Source organism: Vidua chalybeata, chromosome 5, assembly GCF_026979565.1.
Source record: "Vidua chalybeata isolate OUT-0048 chromosome 5, bVidCha1 merged haplotype, whole genome shotgun sequence".
Taxonomy (NCBI): domain Eukaryota; kingdom Metazoa; phylum Chordata; class Aves; order Passeriformes; family Viduidae; genus Vidua; species Vidua chalybeata.
The window spans coordinates 71,391,805-71,411,407 of NC_071534.1; the positions used below are offsets into that span (position 1 = coordinate 71,391,805).

Genomic DNA, 19,603 nt, shown 5'->3' on the forward strand with positions numbered 1-19,603 from the left:
TGAAGAGATAAAAGCCACCAATGATGTTCTGAGTTCCACAGTTTGCAGTATTTGGAAACCAGAGGGGTTTTTTTGCCAGGATGTATTTACCTGGTTTGGATTCACAGGCAAAATGAGCTGATGAAGAGATTCATGAGGGCAGACACACGAATTTAATCACTAAAATAAGTGATAAATGGATCAGGGCAGGGGTGTGGATCTACACCCAACAGTGGGAAAGCACTAAAGTGACCTAACAAAAAGCTGAATTCCAAACTCCAAGAGGATGGATTCCCTTTAAACACACACAGGGACAGGGTTCCACTTCATCCAAGGGAACAACTGGAGCTGTGTCAGGGGGTTTAGGCCTGATTTTGGGAAAAGGTTCTTCCCCCAGAGGGTAGTGGGGTATTCAACAGTACAAGTAAAATCCCCACTGTGCAGAAGTTATTTTAAAACCACCCAAAAAAGGTGGTTTAAAATTATTCTCTTAAATATCTTGGGCACTGGGTAATGGGTAACACAAAATATCTGAACTGTGTGGGTTTTTTTTTTCCCACAGATCAACTTCAGAAGCAACCTAAGGAAGATAAAGTCCAAGGCTGAATTTCACAGAACTCCCTGCACTGAAAATCATCAACACAACCCCACCACTCCTACTGACAGCACAAATTGTTCTTATGTAGAAAAGTCTGGATTAAATTTTCTTGGTAAAAGGGATTCAGGAGCACAGCAGAGTTCACTGTGCCCTGCTGCCTTCCTGGATGACAATTTCCCAGATCACAGAAAGGTAATGCATAAAAAACAATAATTCCCAAATCCTTCAGGAGAGAGAAACGGCACGGAAATCTCCCTCCTTTGGAAAAGCAGTGGAAATATTCCCAAAGCTTGTGCATGCACATGGCAGACGCTGGACATGACCAGCCTAGAAGGGAGATGGACACCAAGAGTGGTCCCAGTGCTCCCAGTCTGGGCTCCTCCACTCTCCTGGGGTTCCTTGGTTTCCCCTATAAAGCTGAAATATTCCAAGCCTGAGCTTGCCAGAAGTTGAACTGCCTTGTTTAAGGCTGAAAAAAGGTGATCCAGGCTCCTGAGAGACAGAAAAGTGATGAAATCCCAACCTGTGAAGAATTCCTCACGTCAAAACACCTGCGGGCTGCTGGTGGACATCAGAGCAGGTGACCAGGCACGGGGCTTCTGTCCAGGGAATTCCAGACAATTAACTGGCAGGAAAAAGCCCACGGTGGCCGAGCTCCCTGGGCAGCAAAGTTTTGCTCACGGAAAAAAAAATTGCTCACGGAATTGGGGAATTTGGGAAAGCCCTCTGAGAGCATCCAGTTCAACCATCAACTCAACCCCGTCGCGTTCACCACCAAACCTCGGGTGCCACATCCACAGGGTTCTGGACAATTCCAGGGATGGGGATTCCACCACTTCCCTGAGCTTAATTCCCCCAAGTTTTCCATTTTCCTGATGGAGCAGCACAGAGGTGCAACCTCCCATCCACGCTCACTGGCAGAGCTGGGTTTTCCAGGATGGTTTAATTTAACTTCTGGCATGGGGCGTTTGTTGTCCTGGCCAAGTCACCTCTGTCAGACCACACATTTCCTAAATCCTAAAATATTCCAAAACCCACATGGGATGAAGCTGAGAGCTCCCAGCTCGCCGTTGTTTGTGGCCTGTGCACAAGAGGTCATCACAAAAATGATGTGAGGCTCATGGAAAAGAACCAGGATGAAATAAAACTCCGTAAAAACCAACTGAGACGCTCTGCAAAACACCAAACACACCAAGAAACTGCAGAGGAAGATGAGAGGATTTAAATGAACGCTGCACGGTGACACATGGTGGAATCATGGAATGGTTTGGGCTGGAAGGGACCATGAATCCCATCCCATTCCACCCCCTGCCACTCCCCACCATCCTGGAATGCTCCAAGCCCCACCCAACCTGGCCTTGGACATTTCCAGGGATGGATGGGCAAGGTTAAAACCCTGAAAAATTCAGTTGCTACAATCCTCAGCTTTCCACAAGTACCATCATCATCATCATCATGCACTTCCTCTTTCACCCTCGACAGGAAAAAAGAAAATAAAAAAAAAAATAATTGCTCCCAGTTTTACCACCAGCACAAAAATTTCAATTAAAAAGATGAACAGTTCTCTCACCTATTTCCTCAATATTTGGGAATTGAAAGTTCACTGTGAGGGGATTTGGAAAGGAGCAATTGTGATGTGGGTGAAGGAGAAGAAAGGATGAGTTCACATTGGGAATCCTCTCAGGATGTGGGAAGAGGGTCTAAAACCATGCTCAGAGACCAGCAAGGCTTAGAAACAAAACCACAACAGCCAGGCCCTGCCTAAGGGATTAAAAAATCCCAAATTCAGGAAATAACAGTTCAGTGAAGGAGAAAAAAAATAATAAGAACATAAAGCAGAGTTCCCAAACTTGAACAGAGAAAACATCTCCCCACGCAACGAAAATCATCTGTAGCTGCAAGAAAGCTTAGACCTGGGAAGAGTCTTGAGCTGAATTATTTCTGTCCCTTAATTATTATTTACACTAAAAAGGGCCTGAGCACCTCAGTCACAGCCAGGTCTGCCCTGAGCCAGATGTTTTAGAGCTCTTTTTTTTTGGGTATTTTAATACATAGCCAGTTACACCCCTTTTTTATAGGCAATTTACAGCCCTTTTTTGGGTATATTAGATGGAGGGGAGGTGAGTGATTAACACGTTTCAACTCGCTCCCAACCTCCTGTACAGGGGGAGGAAAATTAACGTGCAAAACTAAAGAAATGTAAAGAAAAATGTAAAGAAAAATAAAGGGGAGGCGGGGAAAGGGGGGTAAAAGGGCAAAAAAGGGATGAGAGAAAAAGAAAAGAGGGGGGCAAAGGGAGCATGAAGGGGAGCTTCAGCAATGAGCTCACAGGTCTTTTCCAACCTAACTGGTTCTCTGATTCTGGGGCAAAAAAAGAGGTGAAGGGAGAGGGGGGGAAAAGGGGACATGAAGAGGAACTTCATCAAGGTTGGACTAATTTATCTCTGAGGCCTTTTACAACTTAATTGATTATGGGGGGGGAGAAGGGGGAGATGAAGGGGGGAAAAAAATGGGGGTGAAGGGAAAAAACCGGAGGTGTGAAAGGGGAAAAAAAAAGAGAAGGTGAAGGGAAAAAAAAGAGGGTGAAGGGAAAAAAAAGGAGGCGTGAAAGGAAAAAAAGAGAGGGTGAAGGGGAAAAAAAGAGAGGGTGAAGGGAAAAAAAAGAGGGAGTGAAGGGAAAAAAGAGAGGGAGTGAAGGGAAAAAAAAGAGAGGGTGAAGGGAAAAAAAAGAGGGTGAAGGGAAAAAAAGAGGGGGTGAAGGGAAAAAAAAAGAGAGGCTGAAGGGAAAAAAGGGCAGGTGAAGATTAAAAAAATGGGGGTGAAAGCAGAAAAGTGGGGGTGAAGGCAAAAAAAGTGGGTGAAGGCAAAAAAGGGGGGGGTGTTGAAGAAAAAAAAAGAGGGAGGGTGAAGGGGGAGGGAAAAAAAGGAGGCATAATGAGAGAAAGAAAAAAAAAAAAAAAAAAAAAAAAAGGTGGCGAGAGCTAAAAGCAGGAAAGAAGGGGCTCCGAGAACACCAGGGAAAAGGGCGAAGCGAAAGCCCCGCCAATGTCTGCGGCCGCGGCGGCCCAACTTCCCCGGCCGGCCGGGCCCGGCTCCCCCGGGCCGGAGCTCCGAGGCCGCCCCGCACCCGCCGCCCCCCGGCCCTCGCCCCGCTCGCCGCTCGTCCCGGCTCCCCCGGCGCCGCCGGCTTCCCCGGGGCGGCCCCGCGGGCCCGGCGCGGCCGGGCGGTCGCGGCCGCCGGGGGAGCGGGTGCGGGCGGCGGGGGCCCCGCGTTGGTGCGGCTGCGCCGGGGCTGGAGGAGATTGCGCGGTAGGACGCTCACCTCAGAGCGGCTGCGCTGCGGCGGGCCCGCGCCGCGGGGCCGCGGGCGGGCGGAGGGCGGGCGGCGGGCGAGCGGGGCGGCGGCGCGAGTCGCCCTCGGCCGCCGCGGTGGCGAGCGCGGGAGGCGGGGACCGGCGGCGGCGGCGGCGGCGGAGGAGGCCGGGGACAGCGAGAGGGGGGGAGCGGGACGTATGGCGTCATAGCGCCGCGCCGCCGCCATCTTGGGGAGGGCGAGGGCGGCGGGGGCGGCCATAGGCGGGAGGTCTGGCGTGGGGGAGGCCGCCATCTTGGGAGGGCGCTATGTGTTCGGCGCCATGTTGGGAAGGTCGCGGCCGTTCCCGCCTCAGGGGCGCTGAGGGGCGCGGGGCCTCGGCAGAGCGGGAGCGCTGCTAGAGCCGGGCTTAGCGTGCCAAGCCAGGCTTGAAATGGATTTTTTTTTTTTTTTTTTTTTTTTTTTTTTTTTTGGGAAATATTTTTGGTGGGAAAATCCAGTTTGAAGTGGGAGTTGCGGAAAAATCGGTTTAAAATATGTTGGTTTTGTTGGCCATATTTTTGGTGGAAAAATCACTTTCAAATAGATCCCCCCCCCCCCCAATTTGGGTGGGAAAATCCAGTTTAAAATGGGAGTTGTGGAAATATTAGTTTCAAATTGATTTTTTTTGCCATAATTTTGGTGGGAAAATCAGTTTAAAATAGATTTTTTTCTTTTTTTTTTTGCCATATTTTTGGTGGAAAAATCAGTTTAAAATAGATTTTTTTTCCCCCATAATTTTGGTGAGAAAATCCAGTTTAAAATGGGATTTGCAGAAAAATGAGTTTAAAATAGATTTTTCTTCCCCCATATTTTTGGTGAGAAAATCCAGTTTAAAATAGGAGTTGCAGAAAAATTAGTTTAAAATAGATTTTTTTTCCCATAATTTTGGTAGGAAATCCAATTTTTTTTTTTTTTTTGGTGAGAAAGTCTGGAAAAATCCAGTGTAAAATGGAAATTACAGAAAAATCAATTTTAAATAGATTTTTTTTTTTTTGCCATAATTTTGGTGGGAAATCCAGTTTAAAATGGGAGTTGCGGAAAAATCAGTTTAAAATAAAAAATTTTTCCCCAATTTTTTTGGTGAGAAAATCCAGTTTAAAATGTAAATTCCTGGAAAATGCCTTTTAAAATAGACATTTAAAAAAAAAAAATCTGTCTAAAATAAGTTGGTGGTGGTTCTTTTTGCCTTTTTTTTGTGAAAAAAATCATCTTTAGAATGGATTTGTCTTTCATTGTTTTGGTGGAAAAAAACATTTTAATATGGAAATTGTGGGGAAAAGCCAGTTCAAAATTGAAACATTTCCCTTATTTTTTCGTGGAAAAAAATACTGTTTACAACTATTTAATTATATTTATATTTTTATTTCTATTTAAGATACAGTATAAAAGGGAAATTTCCCCTTTTTTGTGGGAGAACCAGGTTTAAAATCTAAATTTTTTTTTTTCCCATTTTCTCTGGAAAAACCCATTTAAAAAATTATTTCCCGCCAATTTTCTCTGGAAAAACCCAGTTAAAAATACAAATTGTTCCCATTTTCTGCAGAATTCACAATTCACCTCAGTGGACTTTCAGTGGGACTTAATAATATTAAAGGCCAATGTAAACAATTCTATGCTTTATGGAGCTAAAAAATAAACATGGATTTGAAACAGAGAAGGGAAAGGAGCTGAGGGAAATAATAAAAATGGGTGTAAATCTGTGGGATTTTCGACTCTTGAGGTGGAACTTGATATCTGATGCCCTGAAGCTGACAAATTTTATTTTTTTTTCCTTAGGAATGACACAGAAAACACAACGGGGCCAGGCACGAGAAGAGTTCCCAGAAGTTGTTGAAGAGCAGCCTGGAAAGCAAAATATTTTCAGGGATGTCCCTTCATTAAGGTACAATTTGTGTTTATTCCGTGCTCTGTGCTGGAGGTCTGGTGGGTGCAAAAATTCCTTGGGATTTATATTATATTATATTCATTATAAATATATTTTTATATATTTATATTTATTATATATATTATATATAATATTATATAATAATATATATAATATTATATTATATTTATATTATATTTACATTCTAAATATAATATATAATATATAATATATAATATATAATATATAATATATAATATATTATATTATATATTATATATTATATATTATATATTATATATTATATAATATTATATATTATATATTATGTATGATATGATGTAATATGACATAATATAATATAATATAATATAATATAATATAATATAATATAATATAATATAATATAACAATATAACAATATAACATAACATAATATAACATAATATAATATAACATTATATTATTATATATAAAAATATATTAATAGGTATCTTGATATTTCTACTTACATATTTATGTCTCTACCTATATATTTATAGATCTACTTATATATTTATATATCTCTATCTCTAGGTGGATATAGAGCTAGAGGTTCTGTAGAACCTGGGATCCCTGCAGGAGGAAGGTCCTGGAGAAATGTGGATTTGGGTGAGGCAGCAGGAGAATCCCACAGGGGTAGGATGTGACAATTCACCCGGGCTGGAGGTTTTGGGAGCAGGTTGGACAAAGCAGGCTCAGGAATGCTGCAGGTGCAGCTGCTCCTGCCTCAGGGAGCAGGGTGGGTGACAGGGATGCCCCATCCAGGTGCATATTTCCAAAGCCACGTGTTTGTGTGGCTGCTGAGTGCTGGCACCTGCAGTCTCTTTTTTTTTTTGTGGAAAAAAAAAATTAAATCACATTTTAAATGTTTTTTTTCTTTCCTTGTTTTGGCGGAAAAATCCATTTTTAAGTGGAAATAGTGGGAAAAAGACAGTTCAAAATGGAAAATGTAAGTCACAGAAAAATCAATTTTAAATAGATTTTTTTTTGGCCATAATTTTGGTGGGAAATCCAATTTAAAATGGGAGTTGTGGAAAAATCAGTTTAAAATAAAAAATTTTTCCCCAATTTTTTTGGTGAGAAAATCCAGTTTAAAATGTAAATTCCTGGAAAATGCCTTTTAAAATAGACATTTTGAAAAAAAAATCTATCTAAAATAATTTGGTGGTGTTTCCCTTATATTTTTTGGTGGAAAAAATAGTTTAAACTAGAATATATTTTTTTAAATTTTATTTTTTTTAAGATACAGTACAAAAGGGAAATTTTCTCTTTTTTTTTTTTTTTCCCTACCTCTGTGAAGAGCAAAGGAAGAGCCTGGATGTTCATGGATGATCCAGAGAGGCATAATTTCCCAGTGGCAACAAACCAACCCTTCCTCTTTGGAAAACTGAGCACCAGCACCCACCTCCCTGAGTTCTCCTGGAAATCCAGGCTGTGCTGGGCCATAATCCCACGTGAAAAAACTGGGAAAAGACTTAACTGGGAATGCAAATGTGACCAGCAGAAGGAAGGGAGCCGTGGGAATGCTGGAGGCTGGCCAGGAAATGCCAAATTCAGTGTTCAGGGAAAGCCTGGGGAGGAACAACGGTGGGGAAAGGCTTAAATGTCCCCATTCCTGGGTGTGGGAAGGGAAAATCACGGAGTTGTGGAAGGGGCTTGGAAGGGAATTTAAGGATTATCCAGTTCATCCCATGGGCAGGGACACTTCCCATCATCCCAGACTCCTGGGAAAATCACAGAGTCGTGGAAGGGGCTTGGAAGGGAATTTAAGGATTATCCAGTTCTATCCTCTGCCGTGGGCAGAGACACTTCCCATCATCCAGATTCCTGGGAAAAATCACGGAATCGTGGAAGGGGCTTGGAAGAGAATTTAAGGATTATCCAGTTCTATCCTCTGCCATGGGCAGGGACACTTCCCATCATCCAGATTCCTGGGAAAATCATGGAATCGTGGAAGGGGCTTGGAAGGGAATTTAAGGATCATCCAGTTCATCCCATGGGCAGGGACACTTCCCATCATCCCAGGTTCCTCCAGCCTGCTCTTGGGCACTGCCGGGAACGTGGAGTCCACAACCTCTGGGACACCCTGAAAAAAGTGAAAAAACCACTCTGAGAGATCACAAACAGCAGTTTTCAAACATTCATGATACAGATGGAAGAGGAGAGAACACAGCGGCAGCTCCTTGGCCTTTTTCTTCTCTCCCTCTTTCCCAGAGGAAAAAGAAAACGCCATCCACTGCTTTCCTTGAAGTGTGTCCTTGCAGCAGGGATTGTTCAGGAACGTGCACTGAGCTGTTTTTGCACGGCTCATCAAGAGCCAGGATGGTTTTCCCGACATCCAGGGAGAATTTTGGTGGTGCTTTGTTTTAAGTTTAAGCCCAGCCTTGGCCAGGCTCTACCTTCCACGGCTTCTCTGGAGCCGACCAAAGTCAAGGCTGAATTTGGGGATGGTTCCTGTAGGGGAAAGCTCTGTTAGGGATTGCAGTCCCCAAAATCTGTAGTTCTTCTGGGGAGCTGCTGCTGGGGGGGCGGATTTTGGATTCCTGCAGCATCTCCCAGCACCTGTCAGGGCTCTGCAAATGCACATTTCTGATCTTTCATCTGAATATTCCCTCTCCCCAGTTGAGATCCTTACATGCAGTGCAGCAGGCTTCTCAGATATTTTTCAGCTTCTTTTCGCTCCTTATTTTCAAATGTACTATATTTATAAATGTGGATATACTTTGGTCAAGGTCACCACAGAATGGATTGGGTGGGAAGGGAGCTCAAAGCACCTCATGTACAATTAATGGGGAGACAAAGATCAGACTGAAGAAGGGAGAAATGAGGTGGGAACTCATTGGAAGGAAGGCCTCCATAAACATCGGGGAGGATTTTTTTTTTAAATTCATTTTTCTGGAGTGGCTGCTGGAGCATCTGATAATTTTTCCTTTTGTACTGTATCTTAGAAAAATTACAAAAATTAAAAAAAAAAAAAAAGTCCGTTATAAACTGCATTTTTTCCACCGAAAAAAAAAAAAGGAAACATTTCCATTTTGAACTGGCTTTTCCCACAATTTCCACTATAAGATGGATTTTCCCACCAAAAGAAGGAAAGAAAAGTCTGTTTTAAATATGATTTTTTTCCCCCCAAAAAATAGAAAAAAAAAAAACCACCACCACAACTATTTTAAACAGATTTTTTCAAAATTTCTATTTGAAAAGGCATTTTCCAGGAATTTACTTTTTCAACTGGACTTTCTCACCAAAAATATGGAAAACTCCCCCCCCCCAAAAAAAAAAAAAACCTTATTTAAGAAATTTTTTTTTTTTTTTTTTCTATTTTAAACTGCTTTCCCCCCAGCTTTTCCCATTTTACACAGGGGTGTGGGACAGAGCTGGCAGGGCTGACACCTTAACCCTGCTGCCACCGCATCCCACAGAATCCCCTGAGCACGCGGTGCTCAGGATGAGTTTCTGTCGCGGTGTCCCCGTGGCCGGGCGGGTCCTTGCTCAGCCCTGCCCGGGTTTTTGGCGGCAGGAGCGATAAACTCTGGGCAGGAGAGATAAACTCCAGGAATTTCCCCAGCTCTGCTCTGCTCCCCCCTCGCAGGCAGTGCGGTTTTGTCCCCTGAGGTGCCCCGAAGGCACAGGCTGGCTGGTTTCCCTTAGACACTGAGAATATCCCACACAGTTTTACCCTTGTCATAGAGATTTCTCAGTTCTCTCACACTCCTTTTTTGTGGCCTTTAGCCCAGATTCCTGAGGGCTAAGCCGTGGCCGTGCTGATTTCCCCTGTGAGGAACTTACATTTCTGCAGCCAGGCTAAATTTTAATTTTTTTTTCTCAGCGAAATCTTATAAATCTGAGGTTTATACCTCAATTTGTGCCTAAGCAAGACGCTCGGGGCTGCTCTAAGCCCCTGCACACGTTTAATCAGAGGAATCTCATCCTGAGCTGCTCTCCCTGTGTTAATCAAGAGAACCAGTCCCAGCATCGATGCAGACATTTAGGCTTGGGGAAGATCAGGAAAACTGCAGGCTGGAGGTGTTAATTGTCAGCTTGTGCTGATGAAAGGGCAGCAGTGTGGGGAAGGGAGGAAAGCAACAAGAATTACAGGTTTGAAATATGTAACAATATTAAAGGGTGGAAGCAGGGCGCTTTGTTACCCTAACGAGATGAAAGGAGGGATTTTAAGGGAACGGGCATTTAACAACACTCACTTCATGGAAGATCAGTGGGATCAGGTGAGCTCAGGATTAGCAGAGCTCTGCCACATGAATTCCACAGGAACTGGAACAGTCCTGGAGCCACCTGAGAGCTGGAGGACCCTGGGACACACCAAGGGGCACCGGGGAGATCACCAGAGGCATTCCCAGGAGATCACCAGTGTGAATCCCACAGACATCTCCTTCCATCTCCTCTCCTGAAGAAACTTGTAGAGGAGAACTTTTAAGACCTGCTGAAGCACTCCGAGAGACCCCAGCTGTGGTTCTAGGGTAGAAAAAGCAAAATATCAGCTGGCAGTGTAAGAGCTGGAAGTGTTTCCCACTCTGCTGTCTGCTTTTCTGGTGATGGGAACAGAAAATGTGCGAAGCACCTGAGGAAGGCAGTGGAAAAGGAGGAGGAGTTGAAAAAAGTGTGCAGGTTTCTAAGAAAACAGAGCTACTCCTGGGACAGTTCCCAAAGGGCAAGCAATAATTGTGAGGTACTCCCCCAAATATTGTACCTAATTTCAGGACATTCTTCCTGACAAACTATCTTAGGAGCCAAAGCAACAGGTGACAGAAGCTTTCAAGGACCCACCTCAGGCCATGTGGTTTGAGAGGGTTTGGACCCCATGCCAAACTCAATGGTTACAACTGGAGTAAGACCAAGGGCTTGGAAAGCTCCAGTACAACCCAGCAGAAGACACCTGTTTCCCTGGGTGCTCCCTGCCTTAGTGGCTTGATAAAATCAGCTGACAACCCAATCAAACCCCACAGACAGGAAATCATCGTCCTCAAGAGGCCCCTGCCCTTCTCTGCTGAAAATAATTCCATTTTATACAAGCAAAGTGCTCCCAGTTGCTCCTCCCCAAGCACCTCTAGTGAGGGACACCCCAAACCCCGGAGGGAAACTCACAGAGCCACCACGAACAAACGTCACAGAGCAGGAATTCCCCCCAGACAGAAATGTTACAGCTCCAGCAAGCTCGGTCTGGCTCTGCAGCATTTTGAACTGCCATAAGAAACCCTTAGGAAGTGTCCCAGAGCAGGTTTTGTGTAAATACCAAAGGAGCCAGATCATTCCTGCTGTTCCCTGGGCGATCCCAAGCCGTTGTCACCGTGCCTTCAGCACACAGACTGCTATGTCAGGCACTGTGGGAGCAACCCATCCAATCACATGAGCACGTGGGGCAAATTTATTCTACAAACCTTCTTTTTCAGACTAAAAGAAATCCAAAAAAATTGTTAAAAAGCAAATTTTTTTTTTTTTCAGGAACAACTTAATTTAAGGAATGAGCATTTTGCCATAAATGTGATGAAGAAACATCAGAGTTTTTTGGGAGTGGCCATAAATTCACGTGCCTGTTTCCCATCTCCTTTTTATCCCTAGGGAGATCCCAGCATGACCAGCTCAGCACCCACAGCTGTGCTACAAAAGTGCAAAGCAGGGTGAGATAATCCACATTTGAAGCCCCTTTCAGGTGTGTTGGCCATGTAAGCACTGAGAAAACTCCAGGAAACCCCAACTGCAATAACTATTGTGATTTAATTGCTTCACTGATACAAGTTTAACTCAAACACCGGTGGTGTAACTTCTGATTTAACATCTCAGTCCACACAGAAAACTCTTATTCCAGGCTGATTATCTCCATCCTTCACAGAACAGGCACTTCCTATTAAATGATGTGGGAAAAGTGCCCCCAAGATTTGCATGACCTACTTGAATCAAAAAAAAATAAATTCTGAAGTTCAATGCAATTTTTTGCTTGTACTAAACAGCTTTAAGCATTTTTGTTTTCTTCAATTATCCATGTGCCACTGTCTCCCTGCTGACATTTCCTGTAGGATTGTGGGAGCACTTGGCCTATCCTTGTATTTTCAGCTATTAAAAATACTCCAATATTCAGCAGCAAATGCAGGCAAACTTTTAGATATTTACTTCAAGAATTTCCACCAAAGAGAAAATTGTTCCTTTCATGGCACAGGATTCTGCTGTAGCCATGAGTTCCATTAAATATTTCCCTCATTTTTCTTACACATTTCTCTCTTTTAGTGCCACTTACAGCTTGAGGGCAAATGCTGACACTTTTTTTTTTTTGCATAAAGAAGATTTCACACTTGGTTTACTTTAGCTTAGTTGTGAATGTATCAGACTTTAAATTTAAAAATTCCTTTTGATTGTTTCTCCTGAAATCATGTGGCAATAACCTAAAAGGAATACAGCAATTTTAAAGGCCTGTGTTTTATTTTAAAGTAATGAAATATTTTATTTTTTAATGAAAGTATGTGAAGCCTAAACAAACAAACCAAAAAAAAAGGAGAGGGGGGGAAAAAAAAAAATAAAGGAACAAGGTGGTTTCTTTCCACGATCCTTTAATGGTCTGAGGCTGTTCCTCTAAGGGGACACCAAAAGAAGCAGGACTCCTGAATTCCCTGAATATCCCCAGAAAAGCACTGGATAATTTCAGAGTGGATAACACACCTGGATGTAACAAACCCATCCCAGTGTTCCAGCTGGGAGACTTTGGTACCTGCAGGTGTCCTGGTGCTTGCCTAAAACCCATTCCTGTGAGCTCTAAAATTTCATTCCTTTTGCTCCTCTGTATGACAGTTACAAAAGCAAAAGAGAGAAAAAAACAGCTCATGTAATTAAAAAAAAATCGACAGAAAGTTTGTAAAACAGAGCCTTATAAAAAGACAGTAAAATTGAGGTTTTTTTGTTCTTGAAATGGTACCAGGTGAGGACAGTGAAAGATAAATGAAGGAGAGAGGAGTTAACCCATTGAAAACTTTATTTTATTTCCCTCTACTGACGCTCTTTAGTGCCAACATTTTAAAAGCCTCTTGCAAGGAAGTTTTCCTTTAAAAATTCTCCAAGGGAGCCTCTTTGTTATGGAGATACCTTTTATGAGGAAAAGAGTCTCCATCCTCCCCTAGAGCTGGGAAATAACAGCCAGGGCAGCTCTTCAAATGAGAACGGGGACAAAAGGATCCCTGCCCCTTCTCAAGCCTTTCTTACACGTCCAAAGATCCACTGTGCTTTTCCTCAGGTGAAATAAGGTGGAAGGAGAAACCTGGCAAAAAAAAAAATCCAGAAATCCAGAAATGCTAGCTGGAGGGAAGGGAAAAGAGAGGAAGCTGCTCACATGCAGCTTGAATTCACCAAATGTGCTGAATAATATATTTGACTAAACTATATTTATAGTTATAATTTATAAATTCTATTTAGAGTTTATTTGTATTTTTAATTATAATTTATATTTACAGCTATAATGTATTGTATATTTATATTTATATTTGTATTTATATTTATATTTATATCTACCACTCCCATCCCAGAACAGCCCTGTGACTCTCCCCACCCACAAACACGCACACCCCAACATCTCCTGTATTTTTAACAGCAGGGCTCTGGTACACAACTTCCTGCAGGAAACGTGAGCCAACAGTGGCAGCAGAGCGCAGGAAACCCCAACACTTAAAAAAAAACCCCAACACAAAAACTTAACTCCCTGCAAGGCCTGACACACGGAACACCACAAAGTTCCCCGTGCCATAAAAAAAGGGCATCTCCAGCTTGCAAATTCCCCTCACAAAACTCTTGGTGGATTTGGACAGAGCAGGAGTTATTCATCATGAACTCGGCTTAAATCCTGCACCCCAGAAAAACCCATCAGGGAACCAAACTCTTACAGGCTGGGATGAAAAAGGAATAGCTGCAACTGTCACCCTGTCACATCCACTTTTAAGCAAATCCAGCCATTTGAAATCCAAACTTTTCTTTAGAGTTGTCTTTTGGTCTTTATTAACCACCAGGGAGATGGAATTATATGCAAAATTCAGCTGAGGTAAAAGGAAAAAGGAGGGGGAAAAAAGCAAAAAAATGTTTCATTACTCAGTTTGGGATTGTTGGGGGAGTTTTTTCATCTGCTGTCAAAGAAGTGAATGGCAACTTTTCAGATGCACTGGAAAGCAGAGTCTTTGTCCTTTGCACTTCACTGGTCACCATCTGCTGAGTTCAGTGGCATCATGCTGAAATCAGAATTTTTTTTGTTAAAGAGAGAACAAAAGTATTATTTAATAAATATTCCAGTAAATTTTGGGCACTGGAACTTGGAGTTTTGAAACCATTGTAGCTCCAGTTTACCACAGATGTAAAAATGGCCTTGCTCACTTTTAACCATCCTTAACCACGTTAAGCAGTTCCTACTTCAGTGCTTAGAAACATCTGTCCCTAAAAGCTCTGTGTGGTAAAGATATCATACAAAAATCTAGTATTTTTGGGTTTTAACTGAGTTCTTAGCTGGAGATGCTGAATACAGAGGTTGCAGAGGATCTCTGGCTTTAGAAGGCTGATGACTGGAGCAAAGAGCTGCGAGCTGCTGTGGCAAACGACTTCCTGGTGGGTGGTGAGGAAGCGAGACACGAGAGAAGGCTGAGGAGGAGACGTAGGTGCACAGCTCAGAACAAAGTGGTGCTGCAAACCACATCCCTGCGTCATCAGAGCAGGCCAGCTGCAGCTAATGAGCAGGGAAACAGGAAATCCAGCAGCCTGGGTGTCCCTCCTGAGGACATGGCTTACTGCTCAACACGGGCTGATGGTTGGACTTGGTGATCTTTTCCAGCTCGGAGCTTTTCCATCCTGTGATTATTTTCTTGACACGTTGTGAGAAACTGAAGTGGCTCGTGCATTAGACATTGCTAAAATCATCAATCAATCATTTTGCTCACTGTAGCAAACTGCAAAGGAACTGCTGTCCATCTGTGACCACCAGAGCCACCCCTCCCCAAACACCCCTGCTAACTGGAATGTTGGATTTTGAACCTGGGATAAGACAAAGGTGGTACTTTTGTCCAGTTATCCCAGGTCTGGGAAGAAGAATGGATCCACAAGGGTATTGGAAGAGAGACTGTGACGCTGCCAGCTCACACATTCAGGGGGCAAGTTAGGATGTGCAAAGGAACACAGCCCAGCTCAGGCTACAAACTGATAAGGGACCCTTTATCAGCTCTGAATAGGGCACTGCCTCTTTGTCCCTGCTCAAGGGAACTCATGGGATAACTCCCTACCCTGGAATATCGGGACATTCACAGGTAGCCCCACGGTGTTCACCTCGGCCACAATGGGCTGCAATGGACTGAACTGTGCTGACATAAAAGTCAGCTGAGTCATCTTCGAAGGTGTCAAAGAGTCCCAAAGTGTCCCATGACCCACAGCATTCCATCATCCAGGGTGAAACTCCCCACTCCAGGGGAGGCACCTGGGAGTTCCCACTGAGCCCGAGTGAATGTAAACCCAGATTTTGTGTTCTGTGCATTTCTCCCACCACTTCTTGGAGATTTCCCCTCATCCCCCAGTGGATTCACTCTGTGACCACCAGTTGGACCAACAGACACTGAGATTGCAACAACCAAGTCTCATCACAAGACCTGTGGGTGGTGAGATCTTCCTCCTCTTATCCTTTCCCTCTCTTCCTTTTCCTGATATCACATTTTCTTAAGTGTTACTTTTGTGCTTTCATATTGTCATATTAGTACAGATAGTAACAGCCAAAATGGCTACATGGCTGTTTTCTTCTGCAACCAAATTGCTCTAAATCAAACCCTTCATATATTACCTACATATATAATTATTAAATCCTACATATATTTTTTTTTTTCCCCAAACACCAATTTTACCCTTGGCTTTCTAGGGTGGGTTGTACCACACGTAGGTGAAAAGAACCCAGTGGAGTTTGCAGCAAGCTACAAATGACAGCAGCTGGCTGACAAGCAACGCCACCAATTATGATTTTCCCTGGTCAAAACCTCCTCAGAGAGGGAATGTTTCAGGATGGAGAAACAGCACCAGGATTTTCAAGCCTTTATTGGCTTGGGTTGATGATAATTGACTGTTACCTGGAAGTCAGAGGGGTGGAAAGTTCTGGGAGAGATGCACAGCTCCTCTCAGCGTGGTGCTTCATGGTTTCCCCAGGGCTGTGTTGAACACCCGTGGAGGAAATGCAGCAAAAGGGCTCAGAATGTGACACGGAGCTTGTGGTGTCCAGCCGGGATGTTTGGGCTGAGAGTGGTCACAGTGAGTGACAGCCTGGGGGTGAGGGGCCATCACCACCTCTGCTGGGTGTAACAGAATCCCTGACAAGGCCTAAGACACATTCCCAGGATCATTTGGGATGGAAAAGACCTCCAAGATCATTCAGTCCAAGCTGTGCCTGACCCCCACCTGTCCCCAGCCCAGAGCCCTGAGTGCCACATCCAGGGATTCCTTGGACACCTCCAGGGATGGGCACTCCAAACCTCCCTGGGCAGCTCCTGCCGAGGCCTGACCCCCTTTCCATGGGGAAATTCTTGCTGAGGCCGTTCCCTCTCCTCCTGTCCCTGTTCCCTGGAGCACAGCCCGACCCCCCCGGCTGTCCCCTCCTGGCAGGGACTTGTGCAGAGCCACAAGGTCCCCCTGAGCCTCCTTTGCTCCAGGCTCAGCCCCTTCCCAGCTCCTTCAGGCTCTCCCCACACCACTGGCTCTGTCAGTCCCTCCTGAGCTCAAGGAGGGTCTCGGGGACTCGTCCCATCCCTAAGGAGTGGCACGGGGTGGGTGAATCCAGCCCCAGCACAGCCCTGCCGAGGCACAGCGCTCCATTCCACGCAGACCCGCAGGGTGAAGGGCCACGGCTGAAGTGACAGTGGCACAGTGTCCCCTGCCATTTGTCACCGTGTGTGAGCTGCAATAAAAGTGTCTTTGTACGGACACAGCGGCGACCAAGAGAAACATCTGAGCTGACCACTGCCGAGGTCAGGGCGGGTTTAATCACAGCAGAGAGTGTTCACCAGGGAGTTTGGTTCTCACTTCTTTTTCTTCCCCTTCTTTTTGAGAGAGCCAGGCCAGGGATGGCCCCGGAATTCCAGGAAGGCAGCGGCATTGTGAGAGATGTAGTAAGCGTTGAGCATGGCAGCTGGGCTGAGGAGATCCACTTCTTTCACACTCTTATCTGCACCCTTTTTGGAGCTTTTGCCTTTGCCACCCTTGGGTTTTTTGGTTTTGCCTGCCTGCAGAGAGAAAATGACCACAAATCCACTCAGTTTTGGGTCTTTGTTGTCTCACTTTTGGGTAGAGGACTCCAGGCTGAGAGACTGAGAGAGCTGGGGGTGTTCAGCCTGGAGAAGGCTCCAGGGAGAGCTCAGAGCCCATTCCAGGGCCTAAAGGGGCTCCAGGAGAGCTGCAGAGGGACTGGGGACAAGGCCTGCAGGGACAGGACACAGGGAATGGCTCCCACTGCCAGAGGGCAGGGATGGATGGGATCTTGGGAATTCCTGGCTGGGCTGGAATTGCCAGAGCAGCTGGGGCTGCCCCTGCATCCCTGGAATGTCCAAGGCCAGGCTGGACACTGGGGCTGGAGCAGCTTGGGATGGTGGGAGGTGGTTGGAGATGAGAAGGTCCTTCCAGCCCAAACCATTCCATGACTCCAAGACATTCCAGAGCAGCTGTTTTGTTCTTTTTAGCCCTGCCTCGCAGAGCCCCTCACCCAGACCCCAGAACTTTGTGGTGGTTTTATGTAAGGACTCACAAGCATTAACACACCTTCCACCCAATGTTTGTGCACAATGAAAGCCAAACATTCTCTTCCACTGATTGTTTTTTTTTTTAATTCCTACATGAGGATGCAATCCTCAAGTAACTCGGCCTGTGTTCATCCGTTCCTGTGTGCCTGCTTGGATGCTAAGCCAGGAAAGCAGGACTCCCTCCTACAGCTTCCACGGATCTGGGATGGAGCTGCTGTCCCGCCACTGCTGGTTACACAAATCCAAACCCACGCACGTAGCGGATCTTCCACGTTCTAATTTCTGAAAACTCCTTTCACACCTCAGCTCTACTCCGTGCAAAAGGGACAAACATTTTTGCTCTGAGGTGTGAGGGCAGAGTAACGGGCACAATCCTCAGAATCAGCTGGAACCAATTCGTGAAAGAATATGAACAGCTAAAGAAAAAAATTTTAAAATAATCGAATTTTTAATCTAAAGCACACAGACCCTCTATTACAGAAGCAAAAAAGAGAGAAAATAAGAGTGTAAACTGCAGCTGCTGGCAGATAAATTGCAGAATTAAACTACTTGAGCTCAGACATATGTTTGAGATGGCACAAGCCTCTTTCTCAGACCTTAATTGGACAGAATTTGTGGAATACTTCACATGCTGGAATGTGCCCCCTTCACAGGGACATGCTTGTGCCAGATTTTGCATCCAGCCAGTCACCTGAGTCCCATTCCTTGTTTGCCCAGGTGGATTTTGTGAGCCCTTGTAGGCTCCTGGGAGGAATTCAGCCTGTAGTTGATCTTTCCAAACATAAAAGACGCTCACAGGCTTTTTATGCTATGTACAAAATTTTACAGCCTGCAGCCAAGAACAAAAAAAGCTAAAAATCAGAATTAGGTTTATACTTGCACACAAAGTGAATTTAGGCAGGTCAGTTCTGTCCTGCAGCTGCAGGAAGGAACCTTTTGGATATTAACCCTTTTCCTTAAAAAGGTGTTATCAAGACTTCTGGAGGATCAAAGGTGTTTTACCATGGCTGAGTCTTTTTACAGAGCAGCCAGGTCTTCACATCAAGCCCTGGAGATGGACCCTGCAACACAAAATTACATGGTTAGTTACAAAGTGTAAAGCACCTGTGTCTGTGTCGGTCCCCACTAAACTTTGAGGAGAAAAAGGGAAAAAAATAGTCCCTTGCAAAACCAGGTCGGGGCGGGTCATCCCTAAAAGCTGATACTCACCTGTGAAATCAGCTGCTAATTGTCAGATTCCAGGACTCTGAGCTTTTCAGCATAAGCCCTCGAGGTTTACAATCACAAAATCCTGGACAAGACCTGCAAGACCAAGTCCAGCCGTTCCCCAGCACTGCCAGGGCCACCACTGACCCCAAGTGTCCCCAAGTGCCACATCCACGGGGCTTTGAAATCCCTCCAGGGATGGGGGCTCCATCCAGCCCTGCAGCTGTGCGAGGGCTGGACAACTCTTTTAGGGAAGGAATTTTCCCGCTATCCAGTCTAAACCTCTGGCGCAACTTGAGGCTGTTTCCTCTTGTTCTGTCCCTGTTCCATGGGAGCAGAGCTCGACCCTCCCTTGGCTGCACCCTCTGTCAGGGAGTTGTCCCGAGCGAGCAGCTCCCCCGTGAACCTCCTATTCTCCCCCGGCTGCCCCCAGCCCCACTCCCTCCGTCACCGCCCCGTGTCGAAAGGGCAGAATCTCACCTTCCTGTCCCCACATCACCGCAGCTCTGTAGAAACCCCGGCTCCTCTTCCCCCGCAGGGCCACCATGGCCTCCCCTCCTTCCCCTCAGCGTCGCGTTGTCATAGCGACCCGGGGGGCGGGGTTTGGTGATGATTGACAGCGCTCTGTCCAATCCGCTGCTGAGGCACCCGCCCGTCACCCAATCAGCTGCCGGGGGGCGCTTCCCGCCACTGCGCTCGTCACGGGGAAAAGGGCGGGAAAAGCTGTGAGGGGTCTGAGGGGAGCGGCCGCCGTGTCCCCCGTGCCTGTCCCACGCACAGCCAAAAGCCGCAGAAATGTCACAAAACCCTCACCA

The 19,603-nt window shown here is 45.3% G+C and overlaps 2 protein-coding genes and 1 long non-coding RNA gene across 9 annotated transcripts in view; 1 reads left to right on the forward strand and 2 right to left on the reverse strand.

Moving 5' to 3' along the window:
• NRF1 (nuclear respiratory factor 1) overlaps positions 1-10,131 on the reverse strand; it is a 66,375-nt gene extending 56,244 nt beyond the window's left edge. For 3 of the 4 annotated variants that reach the window (XM_053942244.1, XM_053942242.1, XM_053942245.1), the window contains exon 1: positions 10,041-10,131. The gene's annotated coding sequence lies outside the window, so the exon portion shown is untranslated. Of the gene's footprint in view, positions 1-3,899; positions 3,961-10,040 lie in introns of those variants that run through there. The other variant, XM_053942243.1, reaches the window with a different exon arrangement.
• On the forward strand, positions 4,344-11,765 carry LOC128787792 (uncharacterized). 3 transcript variants are annotated; one of them, XR_008430851.1, is made up of 4 exons: positions 4,344-4,417; positions 5,709-5,855; positions 6,373-6,447; positions 10,108-11,765. It is a non-coding gene; the product is annotated as an uncharacterized LOC128787792 (long non-coding RNA). The 3 variants fall into 3 exon arrangements; XR_008430850.1 differs by lacking the exon at positions 4,344-4,417 and having other exon boundaries at positions 5,093-5,855; positions 6,373-6,474; XR_008430849.1 differs by lacking the exon at positions 4,344-4,417 and having other exon boundaries at positions 5,095-5,855.
• Positions 11,766-16,807: 5,042 nt separating this feature from the next.
• Positions 16,808-19,375, reverse strand: SMKR1 (small lysine rich protein 1). 2 transcript variants are annotated; one of them, XM_053943224.1, is made up of 4 exons: positions 19,269-19,375; positions 18,792-18,884; positions 18,585-18,643; positions 16,808-17,069 (listed from the first exon to the last, which is right to left on the reverse strand). In XM_053943224.1, exons 3-4 carry the CDS (start codon positions 18,585-18,587, stop codon positions 16,866-16,868), a joined length of 207 nt encoding a protein of 68 aa, XP_053799199.1. In that variant the 5' UTR covers positions 18,588-18,643; positions 18,792-18,884; positions 19,269-19,375; the 3' UTR covers positions 16,808-16,865. The 2 variants fall into 2 exon arrangements, with proteins under 2 accessions (XP_053799199.1, XP_053799200.1); XM_053943225.1 differs by lacking the exon at positions 18,792-18,884.
• Positions 19,376-19,603: the final 228 nt, after the last annotated feature.